Source organism: Phyllopteryx taeniolatus, chromosome 8 (assembly GCF_024500385.1).
Source record: "Phyllopteryx taeniolatus isolate TA_2022b chromosome 8, UOR_Ptae_1.2, whole genome shotgun sequence".
Taxonomy (NCBI): domain Eukaryota; kingdom Metazoa; phylum Chordata; class Actinopteri; order Syngnathiformes; family Syngnathidae; genus Phyllopteryx; species Phyllopteryx taeniolatus.
The window spans coordinates 22,915,702-22,933,897 of NC_084509.1; the positions used below are offsets into that span (position 1 = coordinate 22,915,702).

The 18,196-nt window shown below is 40.7% G+C and overlaps 1 protein-coding gene across 5 annotated transcripts in view; it reads right to left on the bottom strand.

The window, feature by feature from the left end:
- igsf11 (immunoglobulin superfamily member 11) overlaps positions 1-18,196 on the bottom strand; it is a 101,679-nt gene that overhangs the window by 15,548 nt on the left and 67,935 nt on the right. For 2 of the 5 annotated variants that reach the window (XM_061782330.1, XM_061782327.1), the window contains 2 exons: positions 424-587; positions 172-192 (listed from right to left, as the gene is read on the bottom strand). In XM_061782330.1, the coding sequence (XP_061638314.1) occupies positions 172-192; positions 424-587 (185 nt within the window). Of the gene's footprint in view, positions 1-171; positions 588-18,196 lie in introns of those variants that run through there. The other 3 variants (XM_061782331.1, XM_061782328.1, XM_061782332.1) reach the window with 2 other exon arrangements.

An 18,196-nucleotide genomic window follows, 5' to 3' on the forward strand; every position in this document is an offset into this window, starting at 1 on the left:
GTACAGTAGTAAAGTTTGATGTATCTTGAAACCAATGTTATTAGATTGAGCGGTGGTCCTAAAAGTGTCTGGTGAGTGTGCACTACATACTGTATGTCTACTCTTGGAAATGCTCTTCAGGCTCTATCTGAACACACCTTGTTACAAAAGCAACAATAGAATCATATGTACCTGTTTTGACTGCAAAGATGTCTTGGTGAAAGCAGCCATCCACATGAGGCATATGCAGTGAGGTTACATTGGAAAGTGAGTTAGAATAATCTCAACTATTCCCCAAGCAGATGGACTATGTGTACTCTGCATCATTCCTGTAATTTGCTGTTTATTATTATTATTATTATTTTTTATTTCCCTTAAAAGCTACGGCGTTGAGCGCAGCCTTACGACGGGTGAGCGAGTTGTGTGAACAGTAAGTGCGTGCACCTGTTCTGGCTGGTTGGCATTGGACAGCGGGATCACCATCCAGATGATGTTGAGGTTGTTGAGCGCAGCGCTGGTGGTGAAGGAGCAAGGCAGGACGGCTGCTTGGCCTCGGGCTACCTGGATGCTGCTCTGTGACACCATCACATCCAGTGCCTGTACGCTCACTGCAGGGGGAGGCACAAACTGATCAGCGACTTCATACACAAAAGATGATAGATACTGTTGCAAGGTACATTAAGTAGTAGCAATACAGTATAAATATATATCACTATTATTATGTGGGACAATTACTATAGTTATATGTCTGATACAATCATTTGTATTATTGTATTCATATAAATAGGAATATGGATGTATGTTAATATTTCTCACTTATTATATTCCTAGAGTACTATATTGATGTTGTATTAAGTAATAGTTATATGGGATTATAAGGAGGTAGAGATAAGGACAGGAGTAAATCGGTTTTAATTCTTTGTAGTCCTTTTCGAATATGTATAATTGAAATTTATTTTCAATTATATTTGTTTAATCTTGTCTGCTTTGTTGTTGCTGTTTTTTTTGTCACTTTCAAAAAAAAAAATCAATCAGTACAGAATATATGAATAATAAAATTATATACTTTACAATAGTTGTCTCAAAAACATTGTCAAAGATAGTAAAGTTCAGTTTCAATGGATACCGTCAAAGCGGTCTGTCTGTCTGTCTGTCTGTCTGTCTGTCTGTCTGTCTGTCTGTCTATCTATCTATCTATCTATCTATCTATCTATCTATCTATCTATCTATCTATCTAATCGTAACGTCCCACAGAATCATCACCTAAAAGGTAACATCATCTTGGACCTTCAATGGGGAAGAATTCTTGTTTGTAAACTGTTGCTCATGGATGAGTAGTAAATAGCAGCTTTACCTTCTTATGCTTGTGAGTATACTGTATTTTACAAGACAACAGTCATTGTTGCCCAATGCTCTTTTCCTTTTGCATTCAACTGTCTTTGCATCTTTACAGACAAACAAACATGATTTATAAACAAAGCTTCTCTTTAAAAAAATTTTTATCACGCACGCGCACACAAACCCACACATGCGCGCACACACAGTAAAATGAATACATCGCAACCATGACGAAATTAACATAAGTGGGCATTGTTATTGGGGTGAAGTATCAAAAAGCTTGTAGTTTGTGAAACAAATGTTTACCCTTACTAAGCAAGACGCTACGGCGCTGGTTTGCTCATCTGGACGCAGCTGCCGGATATAACAGACTCACCAAGACAAATATGTACATGCACAGCCTATTTCTAGTTCGGCTAAAGAAATTACAGCCTAAACTAAGTTACATCTCCCCCCACAAACCATGTCCTAAACCCTCAATGACTTCATCTTATCGAAAGATTGTGAGGGGGATGATGCCTCTGATAGAATTACAGCTAATTGATCATGTCCTGGTAATCCTCTTTGTTAGCGACGATGTCCGATGCTGATCTTGCTATTAGCATGCAGAAGTCAAGCCAAATGAGCAAGCACTGACCACTAAATATGGATCTTGGCTCATTTGTGTTTTGTCTAGCTCACAAAGTACATGGCATTTTGCAGCCGAAAGTTTCCTTTTACTGCCTGTTGCTTTCTTGGTCTGGCTGCAACCTGCTGGCCTTCCCACGCTTCCTTTTTACTGAAAGAGACATGACATCTTCAATAGAGTCATTGTTGACACAAGGGAGGACAGCTAAGCCACTCATCATTGAAATAGTCATGAAAACACGTGTAAATTATTCAAGCTTTTTTACTTCAAGATACTCCAATCAAATGTCAGCCCCGCTGAGACTCCTTTATACCAATCAATGTGCATATGGTAAGCCGACAAACAATGTCCTCATTACAGGTAATGAGTTGCCATTATGTCATATTGAATGCAAGGAACACAGCAAGAAAAAAAAAAAAGAAAGGACAACGAAGGAGCATCTTCCGGTACAAAGCCTTCCCCCAAGGCAGCAGTCGCTGAAGCTCACAAGAGCTGTAGGGCTCATTTGATAAAATAGGATTTAGAAAACCTGTGCTCTGGGTAAGGTAGCCCAAGAGCCCACACAGAGAAGCAGAAAAACAACAACACAAAAGTAAGAAAACATACGCATACGTTTTGATATATATACATACACCTTAATGGTTCCATGACACAACTTCCACAATATACAGAGAAATCTTAACGAGTGTGAGGAATTTGGTTTGATAATGGAGGATGATTTAAATTTTTGCAAACAATCAAATGTCTCAAGAGTGCACGAAATACTTTGACACAACACTGTCTGTAGAGAGGCACAGACAGTCTTGGGCATCAAATCTGGAGTGGTCATCCACGGGCAAAAGGTTGGCGAGGTAGCCACAGGGCCCAGAAACCTGACTGCTCCGAGTGTTGTGAGATGGCTGCGGTAGGCAGTTCTTATCACTAATGCCTGGAAGTTATGACGACAACTATGGGATAATGGGATCGTGGTCTTGCTTAAGCTTATGTCTCTGTTCCATGTTTGCAGTGGTGTGGTGTATGGTCTCGAACATTTTGCCGTTCACATGTACTTCAATAAAGGAACCGAACCAAGTGCAGCATGATGAGATACAGTTTTACACTGCAACAAACTACTAGTAAGTGTGCCACCTGTGACCTTTTGGTAGCCTTTTGGGGACGCAAGACTCAGCAAGGATGACAGAGAGCTTGACTACAGTATTACTTGGCATTGCCTCATGATTGTGTATGCTGCTTATTAAGGCTGCCAATTCTTCTGCTCTTTCTCAATAAATAACCACTATCACAGAATGTCGTAAAGTTTTGGGTTTGTTTTGGTGTTTGGTCTGAGAAAAACAAAAACAAAAAAACATCAGTCAATTCATTAGTTATCAACTTTGATCAGGGGTGGTTCACTGGCCCATTGTAGGCATTTTATAGTGGCGATAACTAAATGATAATATTCAAATTCAAATCATCTAAAACTTGGCATATGCTGGTTGAATTAAATCTATTTCTTTCCAAACTTGTAGTTGCGAGAAGGAGCGATTGAAAGCCCCTGACTGATTGTAGGATGTTCATAAATTTTTCAAATGTCAAAAATCTGGTCCGTCCAGTGTGGATAAGTTTGTAAACTTGCTGAACTATACTTAGCTCATCGTATCTCTTTTTGTTAAATTCGTAATGGTGATAACAGGAAATACTGAGCTTTTGATAGAGCACTTGCAATACTCAATGTGTCTTCAATCAAGTTTCTGAAATGGGCGATATGGGCAGGCAGCATTCTCTGGGGGTAGCGCTCCAGCTATCTGATTTCAGTGTGTCTCATGTAAACAGCCAGTTATACATCTATGACCATTAAAATCAAAATTAAGCATCAGACGTGGGCAGCAGATGCCTTAATAACATTGATGACTTGAATATTTTTATGCAAAACATTTGTGAAACACATAGATTGAACTCATGTTCATTGGTTGAAAGTTAGTTGAAGACAGAAGAGAAAATTTGTGTTTCCAGGGAAATTGTTTGTTTCATAAAGTGATTGTAACACCACTTACATATCGTTTTTGTACCACCTGTTCTTGAGCACAATTCATTCTAACAACCAGTCTAAGCAGCACAAAGCGTTATGGGAAATAGGGCCGGCAGAAGCCCTGTTGCTTTCAAGAATTCTTTGTGCTGCTCTTTTTAACTACAGTACTGTAGCTGTATAAAATCAAGCTAAACATTGCTCTTTACTTGCATTTGTTCCTGTCTTTATTGTTATAAGCATGTGCATTAGCTATATGTCGGGCTAGGTTGGTGAATTTGTGAATTTATTTGATGAAACCCTGACTGTGCCTTGTGTGATAATCAGTGGTATTCCAGTCACGTTCAGAATCAGAATCATCTTTATTTGTCAAGTATGTCAAAAATACACAAGGAATTTGTCTCTTGCTGATATATAAAATGTGTGAGTTGAAATTGCTCAAAAAGGTTTCTTTTTTAAAAGAGCCCATTTCACCTTCAGTGAATCATTGCTGCCACATTACAATTAAATAGTCAATAATGTTCAACTGCGCCAATATTTGCAATTGAATAACTACACTGATCACAACAACAAAAACTGTGAAGCACTGAATCCACAATTAACTGCAGTGTAATACAGCGCAGGATTACTGTATGCTGTATTTGTATAAGATTCAAATTCTAGGCTTTACACGATCAGGATTTTTGGGACCGATCAGCGAGTTTAAAAAACGATAAGCGATCACCGATCCGATCACATGATGGAGGAATGTGTCTATTTAAATGACCTGTTCATTTACTGTATATACTTATGTACTTAATTGCACAAACACACACAATCACTGCCTATCCACTTATTTGCATACTGTTGTTTTGTTCTTACAGTTTTTAATCTGATGTTATATAAATTATTTCGGTTTCAAAGAGATCTGATGCACCCGATGCTGTCGGCTGTCAAACACACTCTGACCTACACTGGGCTCGTTCACAGTGGTGGGAGGCAGCGGGTTGGCAGGGCGTTTAGGAAAGTACAAGGCGTATCAGTGAACCTAAGAACTTTCTGAAAGCTACTCGTAACCACTTTTGTGACTATGCGAGTGACCAACTTGTCATATTCTTGTGAAGGTCATCATTCATCTTCCACTAGAGTTACAGCACAATCCAAATAACTAATTAGAAAGCTCACAGTTGGCCATTTTCATGCATGATAACCATCCTTTTTCCAACTGCATTTCTTGGTGTGAGCGTGAGACCTCCACGGACGTGGGAGGGAAAAGAGTCTGGGAGCAATGAGAGATCGAGCGTAAAAACGCATTTATCTCCTGCTCGAGGGGTAACAGTTGGCCACGCCGATCCCGTTTCAAGTTTAATCTGTGCTCTTTTAAAATTGTTGGACTGAAATGGCAAATTACTTTCGTGTCTTTGTAGAGTGAAATCACTGAACGTCATCGGGAAAATGTATATACAATATGTTTACAACAAGTATTTGTTCTCTACACCTGTGGCGGCGCACAAACAACAGTCTCTGTCCCTGGTGGTTCATGGCGAGTTGTATTTGTGTTGCTGTCAGTGCCTATGATGTAATACATCATGCAAACCAACAGGCGAGCAAAAGAAATCTGCATGAAACTCAGGTGGTATATTTTGTGTACCCAGCTGCAATTCATCGCTTAACTCAAAGCTTGTTGACGGAAAAATAGGTCACATGCTACCTCGCTTTTCCTTCCTCAGCTAGTCTTTACCTAATTTATACCATTTTCGGAACTAACTTGGGTGGATGATAGTATATAGCATACATAACACTGTTGTTCTGATATACTGTATTCTGTATTCTTTACAGACTGTATACAGAGTCACGTGGGCACATGCCCAGAGGCTTTAAGGATAAAAGTGTCCCTTTCCCATTCCAAACTAATTCTTTGTGCAGCATGTTAGTTTGGCAGGGAGAATTTACAGAAAAGATAGACATTTTTAGTTTAGTTTTATAGTTTTTTTTTTTTTTTTCATGGGGAAAAACAAATCTATTTAGGTATGTCATATGCATCTGTGCTTTTCTTGCAGTGTGTTTCTACTTTTTATGGTAGGACATTGTTGTGGATGTATAAGCATACACACAGTGATACTCAACTTTCCAGTTATAATAATGCATCATGATGCCATAGAGAACTTAATTTCTCATAAAATGTCCTACTAAATAGTAATGTGAATTATGTGCAATGCACAACTGCTTTATGGCAGTGTGTAAGAAAATGACACGAAAGCAAAATGTGAATGAAAGCATGCATGTGAGTTTTTTCTTTTCTTCTTAATTTCTCATTGTGTTTCAAGCCCACAGACGGGCACATGTTTGCAACATTGAAGTGTTGGTCAATCAAAAAAATAAAAAAGGTCAATAAAAAGTATTTAATTTGATCAATAATGCAGCAAAATAAAAACTGTAAAACCACTGCTAATAGACCATATCATAAGGTTTGTAAACAATATAGGCACCAGGGTACTTCAATAATCATGTTGACTATGTCTGAATTTCCACCGTGTACATTTTGAATCAACTTGCTTGTTCAAATGTAAATTACGCCTGGCACTCTGTCTCCCTTCTGAGCAATTTACCTCATACCATCTTTTTGACTGACTTTTCAGACATTCAAACTACAGTGATAGATAGAAAGGTTAAAATCATCATTCAAACCATTTCCCTGTTGTTTATTGTTTTTTTTAATCACTCTGGCTTGGTCAAATGACATATATTGGTTTGGTTATTAGTGATGCCACCTGAGCAATTGTCAACCTGAAGTACGTCTGATGTGATAGTGAAAAGGTCTAATGTCAAATATTGGGTTTTAAATATCACCTATCCATCAATTTTCTATAGTTCTAATCATTATTACGGTAATGGGTGAGTCTATTCTAACTGACCGGATGCCAGCCAAGTGCCAGTTACCTAAGTATTACTACACTCCAAAAAACAAGGATCTCGCAAGTCAAATTGTTACAACAGAAAAAAATAATCGAACAAATGTTGTGGAACAGCCTGTTTATAAATCATTATGAGTATGAGAGCACAAAAACGTTCTCATTCCTATTTCACATAGACGCAAATGTCAGTCCTTTATGCTCTGAACACACGTTTCAGTACTTCACAACTGTCACGAAATGAATACCCACTTGTATGAACCTTAATCAAATCAAAGATTATATGTGAAGATAACGTGCTGCATATTTTAAAATTGTTATATGAAAGGCAATGACTGTCCCAAAGTTACAACCTAGGATTTGGAAATGGTCTCTTTTTATCTGTAGAACTCTATTCTCATTGCATGAGGGATTTGAGGATTGTTCCCCCCAAACCCAAACCATGATGTCAGCAAAGTGTCTGCCAATGATTTGCTCACATGACTTTGTCTATTTACATCCATTTCTTTGCTTTCCACTGATCTCCTGGTGTTGCACGTCACACTCCTCAGCCTGCCCGCCAAACATTTGCCCATCGCCAGGGCTTTAAAAATCTCTTGCTCATCCTTCCTCTCATCCCCGCTGCCCCGCCCATCCTAGTTGACCTATTAGCCACATACCCAACCGCCTAACAGGACTCATTTGACTAGCTTTCATACTGTATTCTCCCACAGTATACAATGAAAAATAGCACATTAAGATGAAGGAGCTTAGTGTGGTAATTTGTCTCAAGCTCGAGACACTTGAAGGTTTGGGCACCTGAAGTGTCTCTATACAAGTTACTTTGAAGGGCTTTGCCACTCTTACAAGAAAAGATTTACCGTAATTTATCGTGTATAATGTGCACCCATGTATAATACGCACCCCCAAAGTTGACCTCAAAATTAATGGAAAACCATTCTACCTATGTATAATGCATTTTTACAATGCATGATTTTGCTTGTACCCATATGATCAAAACATGAAGTATGAACTGTATTTTGTTAGTTTTTTTCAAAGAATTATTCTGAAGTTAAGCACTTTATTTGAACATTTTTACTTGCTCTTATTTTGACATTCAGAGCCCTACTTTTATTTAGTAAATTAGAAAACACACAGTTGTGCTCATATATTTGATTACCGAGGCAGAATTTGTAAAATGGGTACAATTCTTTAAAGAAAACATGAAGGACCAGGCAAAACACATTTAATTTTATTTTAATTGGATTCAAATTAAACAGTCAAGCATTTCAGGAAAGCATTATCATTAAACAAAACATAACCATAAAGAAATTAATGATGGTTGAGGTTCAGTCATCAGTCATATTAAAAAAACAACAATATTTCACAAATTCTGCCAGGGTATGTAAACGTTTGAGCACAGATGTACATATATGCAGTCATACATACCCCTGTCATATTGGAATGGAAGTGTAAGCTACACCTTTTTTTTTATAACCGCTAGGTGGCGGTGGCATATTAGAATGAAAGTGTACACCTTTCTCATAACCTCTAGGTGGCAGTGGCATTTGGGAATGAAAGTGTACATCTTTTTTATAACCACTAAATGGTGGCATACATTTATAAAATGTTAAAGTTTTTTTTCCATTTGCCCTTATATCCATGTATAATGCGCACGATTGACTTTTGGGGGGGAAAGAAAATGTGCATTATACACGAGAAATTACGGTAATACAAATAATCAATATTTGCATTGCATGAAGATAATTTAACGTGTATCTTTAAGAGATAGTCTTTTACGATTTTGCATGTGGTGTTTGGTCACATCCCATCACATGAGAATTAGCGCATTCAGACTTCCTCCTCATGAGACTTAAGAGGGCCTGTTTAAGACAGCTACAGCTGACTACTTCAGATTGATTAGGTATGCATGAACAACCCCCTCAGTCAAAAACTTGCAAACTTTGCAAAACAGTCTGCACAGTGTTTGGTAAGACAAACAAGAATGGCATTAGTATATCTCCAAGGTATCATTTACTACTACAAATGAAAGAAAACTGGTGACCAGTGATTAACATTAAACTATTGTGCTTGACTAGGTAAAGGGAGTGAGCAGAAGGTTAAAGTAGGCCAGCACTACTCTCGTGCACAGATAAGCTTCGGCACTGGAAGACTACTGATAAAGCAGTGAACAGATGGCTCAGCACATGTATACCCGAATTTAACTAACAGACACACACACACGCTACGCACACACAATCAATGTCTAAAAACAAAGTACCAGCTTCAGTAGTGTACACTAATCACAAGTAGCCAGCCCTAATCTAAACACAGTTCACATGCTTACTCAGATTACGAACATCATAAAAAAAACAACATGCTGGTTACAAAAACGACATCTGAGAAACAAGACCTGAATTTTCCCAAACGACTCCACCAGCTACCTCATATAACGCCTTAGTGTGGAGTAATTCCATTTCCTGGCAAAGTGGATGTTTGGCGAAACTGTCACAATGTCTGCGTGTAAATCTAACTTCCTGGCAAGCATACTGATCTGCCAGCAAGATGACATGATTGGCAAGAAGCTCGGTTTTGGTCTTTGGCAGCTGTAATCCTGAAGTCCCTTTTCACTGGGTGACATGCCCCTGCTTCTCCCAATGAAGCCCAAAAGAGCAATCTACTCTTGTCCACTTGGTTTTTCGGTACATCTAAAATAAAACAAAGGGTAAGTATCATCACCCTGCTTTTCCGTTTGAGCTGGAGATTCATTGTAAATTGAATTAATGTAATAAAGTCCTGATAGATTAACCACAAATTAAGGTACATTTACAAAATCAAGACAGTCATATAATCATACTGAAATTTGACTGATACTGTAAGAGGAGTATTTATGTTAGTGTGTTGGTAGTTCTCAGTAGTGAACCCACAACATTACATCATTACCATGTTAATTTACAATGGCTTGTCACAAGCAACATAATACCATTGACACTTTTACAGTACATCCTGGACACATACATGTAGCTTTTTAGGGACCAACTACCTCACGTTGTGTTGTGAGTGTACAGTCCCACTGTCCTTAACCGCTGAAGTTTCTGTAGTGTCTCCAGGTTAAGGACAAATCCTGACACTCTCTCACACTGTCTGCACGAACAGGTTAACCTAAATGCAGTCTAAGCCTGTAGCCAGAGCATGCAGATAATGCTGGTGTGCCTATTCCTGGAACCATCATTTAGCCTGAGGTAATCTTGTCTGCCTGGCCTGTACTAATTGTCTTGTAAATCTGTATTGACTGTATTTCAGCACTCTTGAGTTTGTTTGTATATTCATGTCGTTTGGTCCTCTCTACCTGTACAGTAGAGTTTATTAATTTTATTATAAATTTAATGAAAGCAACAATTTGAAGTACATCCAATAGGAATGAAGGCTTGTAACGATTTATTTTGTCTTTGAATCCCTGTGCGGCTCACCTCTTTGAACAATAGCTCAGCTCAAACGAAGCTGAAAAGTGAATTATGAGAACAAAGGTGGGGGAGTGGCCATGGCATATTATACTGGACACTTTGAATTTGAAACTGGTTTAAATTGATTCGTTTTTGTGCTAATGGTTTAACATAAAACACAATGTTTCTTGTTCCTCATCAAATTGAAATGATGGTGAACCACGAAATATTAAGACAGGGATGTGGTTGGTTTCTCACAGATTGTTTAAATAATTTTGCTGAAAGCAATGCTTTTTTTGTTACATTAGTCTCGTGCGTCACATCCGCACTGCTGTGATTGCCTGATTTCACGTGGGACTTTCAGTCGAAAAAGTAACAGTCGCCTCGGATCGTAGGCCCGAGGCTTGCAGTGCCTGCACTTCACATGTCCAATAATTGTTCTGAATCCAGGCTGAGTACAGTACACAGTGTTTGCTGGAGTTGTGTGCTCTCCACAAGCATTGTTAGTTAGATGAATCTTTTTTTTTCTGAAGAACACAGCTGAAACTCTACTTGCTTTTCATTTGATATTATATTTCCAAAGCCAAATTAGCTTGATTTTTTTGTTTGTATACCTGCTTTCGAATCATTCTTCCTCTTACAAATCACTTACCATATAATTCAATGGGTATGACAGCTTCGTACACATAAAAACAAGGTGAAAGGTCACAGCAACTTTACACCATGTTATTTATTTATTCTTTAAATGCATGTTGGATTCATTTTAAATTAACTTTTGAGCAGGCATGTCTGCCTTAAATCTTGGCCCTCCTTTGTGGATTTTCTACAGGGGGCTTTCCACCAACCATACCAGGAACATTGAGTTCCTGGTAGAAAAAGGTTCCTGTGGCCCATGTGGTTTGTGTTTCCATCACACTTATTAGTTCAGGGTAGCTTAAGGGACATGACCGGGAATCCTTGCAAAGTTCATTCATTCATTCATCTTCCGTTCCGCTTATCCTCACGAGGGTCGCGGGCGTGCTGGAGCCTATCCCAGCAATGTTCGGGCAAGAGGCGGGGTACACCCTGAACTGTTCCCTAGCCAATCGCAGGGCACATATAAACAAACAACCATTTGCACTCACACCCACACCTACGGGCAATTTTAGAGTCTTCAATTAACCTACCATGCATGTTTTTGGGATGTGGGAGGAAACCGGAGTGCCCGGAGAAAACCCACGCAGGCACGGGGAAAACATGCAAACTCCACACAGGTGGGGTCGGGGATTGAACCCCAGTCCTCAGAACTGTGAGGCAGACGCGCTAACCAGTCGTCCACAGTGCCGCCTATCTATATCTTCTTCTTTTCCTTTCGGCTTGTCCCGTTAGGGGTCGCCACAGCGCGTCATCCTTTTCCATGAGAGCCTATCTCCTGCATCCTCCTCTCGAACACCAACTGCCATCATGTCTTCCCTCACGACATCCATCAACCTTCTCTTTGGTCTTCCTCTAGCTCTCTTGCCTGGCAGCTCCATCCTCATCATCCTTCTACCAATATACTCACTCTCTCTCCTCTGGACGTGTCCAAACCATTGAAGTCTGCTCTCTCTAACTTTGTCTCCAAAACATCGAACCTTGGCTGTCCCTCTGATGAGCTCATTTCTAATTTTATCCAACCTGGTCACTCCGAGAGCGAACCTCAACATCTTCATTTCCGCCACCTCCAGCTCTGCTTCCTGTTTTCTCTTCAGTGCCACTGTCTCTAATCCATACATCATGGCTGGCCTCACCACTGTTTTATAAACTTTGCCCTTCATCCTAGCAGAGACTCTTCTGTCACATAACACACCTGACACCTTCCTCCACCCGTTCCAACCTGCTTGGACCCGTTTCTTCACTTCCTGACCACACTCACCATTGCTCTGGACGGTTGACCCCAAGTATTTAAAGTCCTCTACCCTTGCCATCTCTTCTCCCTGTAGCCTCATTCTTCCCCCACCACCCCTCTCATTCATGCACATATATTCTGTTTTACTTCGGCTAATCTTCATTCCTCTTCTTTCCAGTGCATGCCTCCATCTTTCTAACTGTTCCTCCAGCTGCTCTCTGCTTTCACTGCAGATCACAATGTCATCTGCAAACATCATGGTCCACGGGGATTCCAGTCTAACCTCATCTGTCAGCCTATCCATCACCACTGCAAAAAGGAAGGGGCTCAGGGCTGATCCCTGATGCAGTCCCACGTCCACCTTAAATTCTTCTGTCACACCGACAGCACACCTCACCGCTGTTCTGCTGCCCTCGTACATGTCCTGTATTATTCTAACATACTTCTCTGCCACTCCAGACTTCCGCATGCAGTACCACAGTTCCTCTCTGGGTACTCAGTCATAGGCTTTCTCTAGATCTACAAAGACACAATGTAGCTCCTTCTGACCTTCTCTGTACTTTTCCATCAACATCCTCAAGGCAAATAATGCATCTGTGGTACTCTTTCTAGGCATGAAACCATACTGTTGCTCGCAAATACTCACTTCTGTCCTGAGTCTAGCCTCCACTACTCTTTCCCATAACTTCATTGTGTGGCTCATCAACTTTATTCCTCTATAATTGCCACAGCTCTGCACATCACCTTTGTTCTTAAAAATGAGCACCAGTACACTTTTCCTCCATTCCTCAGGCATCTTCTCACGCACTAGAATTCTATTGAACAAGCTGGTCAAAAACTCCACAGCCACCTCTCCTAGATGCTTCCATACCTCCACAGGAATGTCATCAGGACCAACTGCCTTTCCATTTTTCATTCTCTTTAATGCCTTTCTAACTTCCCCCTTACTAATCATTGCCACTTCCTGGTCCACCACACTTGCCTCTTCTACTCTCCCTTCTCTATCATTTTCCTCATTCATCAACTGCTCGAAGTATTCTTTCCATCTACCTAGCACACTGCTGGCACCAGTCAACATATTTCCATCTCTATCCTTAATCACCCTAACCTGCTGCACATCCTTCCCATCTCTATCCCTCTGTCTGGCCAGCCTGTATAGATCCTTTTCTCCTTCTTTAGTGTCCAACCTGCCATACATGTCATCATATGCCTCGTTTTGCCTTTGCCACCTCTACCTTTGCCCTGTGTCGCATCTCAATGTATTCCTTTCGCCTCTCCTCGGTCCTCTCAGTGTCCCACTTCTTCTTAGCTAACCGTTTTCCTTGTATGATTTCCTGTACTGTGAGGTTCCACCACCAAGTCTCCTTCTCTCCTTTCCTGCCAGAAGATACACCAAGTACTCTCCTGCCTGCTTCTCTGATCACCTTGGCTGCAGTGGTCCAGTCTTCTGGAAGCTCTTCCCGTCCACCGAGAGCCTGTATCACTTCTTCCCGAAAAGCTGCACAACACTTGTCCTGTCTCAGCTTCCACCACATGGTTTTCTTCTCTGCCTTTGTCTTCCTAATTTCCTAGAGTCATCTTACACACCACCATCCTATGCTGTCTAGCCACACTCTCCCCTACCACTACCTTACAGTTGGTAACCTCCTTCAGATTACATCGTCTGCACAAGATGTAATCCACCTATGTGCTTCTACCTCCGCTCTTGTAGGTCAACCTATGTTCGTGCCTCTTCTGGAAAAAAGTGTTCACTACAGCCATTTGCATCCTTGTTGCAAAGTCTACCACCATCTGTCCCTCCAAGTTCTTTTCCTGGATGTCGTACTTACCCATCACTTCTTCATCACCCCTATTACCTTCACCAACATGTCCATTACAATCTGCACCAATTACGACTCTCTCTCTGTCTGGGATGCTCAGAACTACATCATCTAGCTCCTTCCAGAATTTCTCTTTCACCTCTAGGTCACATCCTACCTGTGGGGCATAGCCACTAATCACATTACACATAACACCCTCAATTTCAAATTTCAGCCTCATCACTCGATCTGATACTCTTTTCACCTCCAAGACATTCTTAGCCAACTCTTCTTTTAAAATAGCCCCGACTCCATTTCTCTTCCCATCTACACCATGGTAAAATAATTTAAACCCTGCCCCTAAACTTCTAGCCTTACTGCCTTTCCACCTGGTCTCCTGGACACACGATATATCAACCTTTCTCCTAATCATCATGTCAACCAAGTCCCGAGATTTTCCTGTCATAGTCCCAACATTCAAAGTCCCCACATTCAGTTCTAGGCTCTGTGTTTTCCTCTTCTCTTTCTGCCGAAGAACCCGGTTTCCACCTCTTCTTCTTCTTCTTTTACTTCGACTTCGACCCACAGTAGCTGAATTTCCAACAGCTATTTCCTGCAGGTTGACGCCGCCGGTGGCGGACGTTGTTAACCCGGGCCACGACCGATCCGGTATGGAATTCTTTGGATGAACGCTCATATTTGTTTGGGAAGGTTTTAAGCCGGATGCCCTTCCTGACGCAACCCTCTGCATTTATCCGGGCTTGGGACCGGCCTACAGTTTGCACTGACTTGTGCCCCCCATAGGGCTGCATTGCCGCCTATCTATATACAGTACTTATTTATTCAAAAAGACAAGTTTTTCCAATGTCTTGGCATTCTGGCGATTACATTTTCTTCATGTTCATGCAAGTTCTCCATCTTTAGAGAATCCCCTCACATGCCTTCTATGGACCTTTTATTCATGTGATATGATGTAATGTAATATTTAACTTGTTACTATATCACATTGTACACTTTGTAAGCTTGTGACGAGGTCTGCCGCCGCGAGGTCCGCCACCGCGGCGCTCGTTCGGTGATTCAATGTTTTGCTATTCAATGTATTTTCAGCCTTTTATTTCGAGCCTTGCGTAACGCCACGTAATGGCTCTGTGAATGAAAAAGCAAGCGGCGACAGTCGGCTGTCAACCAATCAGCGTTCGTCAGCACACTCCGCCCCCTCAAAGAGTTCCTGGTAGCTCGGGAAAGACCCTAGTCGCCAGGAGGAATGAAATAATCCAGGGGGAACCTTCCGTACCCTGGTAGTTTTTTTTCGGTGGGGACACAGGGGGAACTCAAGTTACCAGGGTAGCTAGGGAAATGCCTGCAAAGCTTCCTGCCGTGGGAAAGCCCCTTTTGTAGTTGTTAAAAAGCCACTGATGAGCAGCAAGCAGGTAGTTGAAGCTGCTGGTGTCTCTGGAGTCCCAAGAACCTCTTGATGAATGATGAATGCTCTGCTACTTTGAATGGACCTGATGGATGGAGTTCTGGAAAACTGGTCAAGTGATGTTTTGGTGGAAATAATGGGGAGTGAACTGTATTCGCTCTAAATCTGTTAACTAGTTGGAAGAATGAACAAAAACAGCATATGTCTGTTGCCTAGTAATTTGGAACAAATTAGTTATTAAATTGGCATAAAGAAAACCGATCAAAGACGGATATTAGCATCTCATATGCGTTAACAAGCCATCTGTCCACAGAAATCAGGACGACAAAGTGCTGACTGAAACAATATGCCTGGACAGTTTGTGTCTGAAGGACAGCAGGACGCCATTCAGTCAGACAGGAATGCTTAATAGTGTGTGCACAAGATGGAACCTTGGCCAGTACTTTTAATTTCAGCTTCTCTGACATCCGTAGACCTTTTGGTGTTTCCTTTTTTTGTGTGCATCTGTTTGTCAATCGAGACTGCTTTTCGGGCCTGCCATCTGACATCCCTTTCCAGAAGACTAATAACATTTATTCACTGTATGCATGATCTGTCTTGTCAAACTCTATTTAAAATGACTGAGAAGTCAGTGACTTCCCTTTACCAGCTGTCACACTCTCACATTCACATTCTCACACACACACACACACACACACACACACACACCTAGACACACACACACACACGCACTTTTTCACCAAACTTTTTTTTGGGCCATGGTGACACAAAGGTTTGCAAGCTGCTCAGTGCTGACGCGAGCTATCATGATTGACGACCAGCCAAGTGTTATCAACTGAGGAGATCAAGCACACAAAATTGATTACCTACAAAAGCCATTTTAATCATATTAAAAAAAAAATAATAATCACTGTTTGTTGTCTCCTCCACTACATCCAAGGCATCAGTCATCTTTTCATATGACATTTTTTGTAATCCATTACTCATGCTTAATAATGCATTGAAAATCTGGGTGAACTGTGATTGCTCTTCACACTCCCGTCCAAAAGTATTGGACACGTGATGTCGGTTCCTTTGTTTTTGCATTAGACTGAAAACATTTGGGCTTTGATGAATATGAATATTATTTACAGCTTGAGCTGGTCCACAACTTGTATTTAAATAGCCCACCACATTTTTAGGTAAACAAGTATTTCGAACAGATTAGACTAAAGTGAATAAGACTCAGTATTTAGTTACAAATCCTTTGCTTGCAATTACCATATAAATAAAGATGATACCCAAAGACGTACTGTAATTCTTATTTTGTGGTGCTTTTCCATACTTTCTACGACAGCCTCTTTGTGTTGTTTTTGGGGGAGTTACTCTCTTCAGTCTTCTGTTGAGCAGGTAAAATGCATGTTCTATGGCTGCGAGTCTGGAGATTGACTTGGATGCAAAAGTCAGTGAATCACAGGCTTGATGCAGCTATTGCAACAAAATTATTTGTAGCCAAATATATAATATATAGCTCCCAAAACTCCTGTGTGACTCCCTGATCTCTCAGCCTTTAAACCAATCCTAAAGACACACCTTTTCCAAATAGCTTTGAATGTGGAAATCGGTCATGTTTTATTTTTTTTGTTTTATATATATATATATTTTATCTTTGTATTTTACTGTTTGTAAAGTGTCTTTGAGTACACTTTAAAATCACTCTATAGAACAAATGTATTCTTCTTCTTATTATTATGATTAATATTATTATTATATGGTTCAAAATGCGGCAGACTGGTTAGAGCGTCAGCCTTACAGTTCTGAGGACCTGGGTTCAATCCCCAGCCCCGACTGTGTGGAGTTTGCATGTTCTCCCCGTGCCTGCGTGGGTTTTCTCCGGGCACTCCGGTTTTCTCCCACATCCCAAAAACATGCATGAATTGGAGACTCTAAATTGCCCATAGGTGTGAATGTGAGTGCGAATGGTTGTTTGTTTGTATGTGCCCTGCGATTGGCTGGCAACCAGTTCAGGGTGTACCCCGGCTCCTGCCCGATGATAGCTGGGATAGGCTCCAGCACGCCGGCGACCCTAGTGAGGAGAAGCGGCTCGGAAAATGGATGGATGGCTGGATGGTTCAAAATGCTAGGTTTTCATGATATAAAAAAATGACAATTTATTTTTTTCCACCATAAATGTGACCTAACTTTTATAACTCATTTGAATATCTTTAAAATCATATAGAGAAGGAAAGTAAAACTACACAACAGAGATAATGTGGTTGCATAAGTGTGCACACCCTCTTATGACTGCAGATGTGACTGTGTTCAGAATTCACCATTTAAATTTTAAACTTAAATGGGAGTCAGCACACACCTGCCACTATTTAAAGTGCCTCTGATGACCCCCAATAAGGTTCAGATGTTCTAGTAGGCTTTTCCTGACATTTTTCCTTATCATCTTACAGCACAAGCCATGGTCGGTCGGCAGAGAGCTTCTGCGGTATCAGCGGGATCTCTTTGTTCAAAGATATCAGATAGGAGAAGGGTACCAAAGAATAATACAATACATTAAATATGACATGGAACTCAGAAAAGACAGACATCAAGTGGGGAAAATATGGCCCAACGGGGACATTACCAAGAACTGGACGTCCCTCCAAAATTGATAAAAAAGACCATAGGAAATCTAGTCAGGGAGGCTGTTAAGAGCAACATACACACACACACACACACACACACACACACACACACACACACACACACGCACACACACCCCACAGCCCAGTACTTTAAAGAAGACGAGAGATTGTTGTCACATGTAGTAACTACTGAGAATAAATCTGAAAAGTGCTTATCTAAATTATCGTC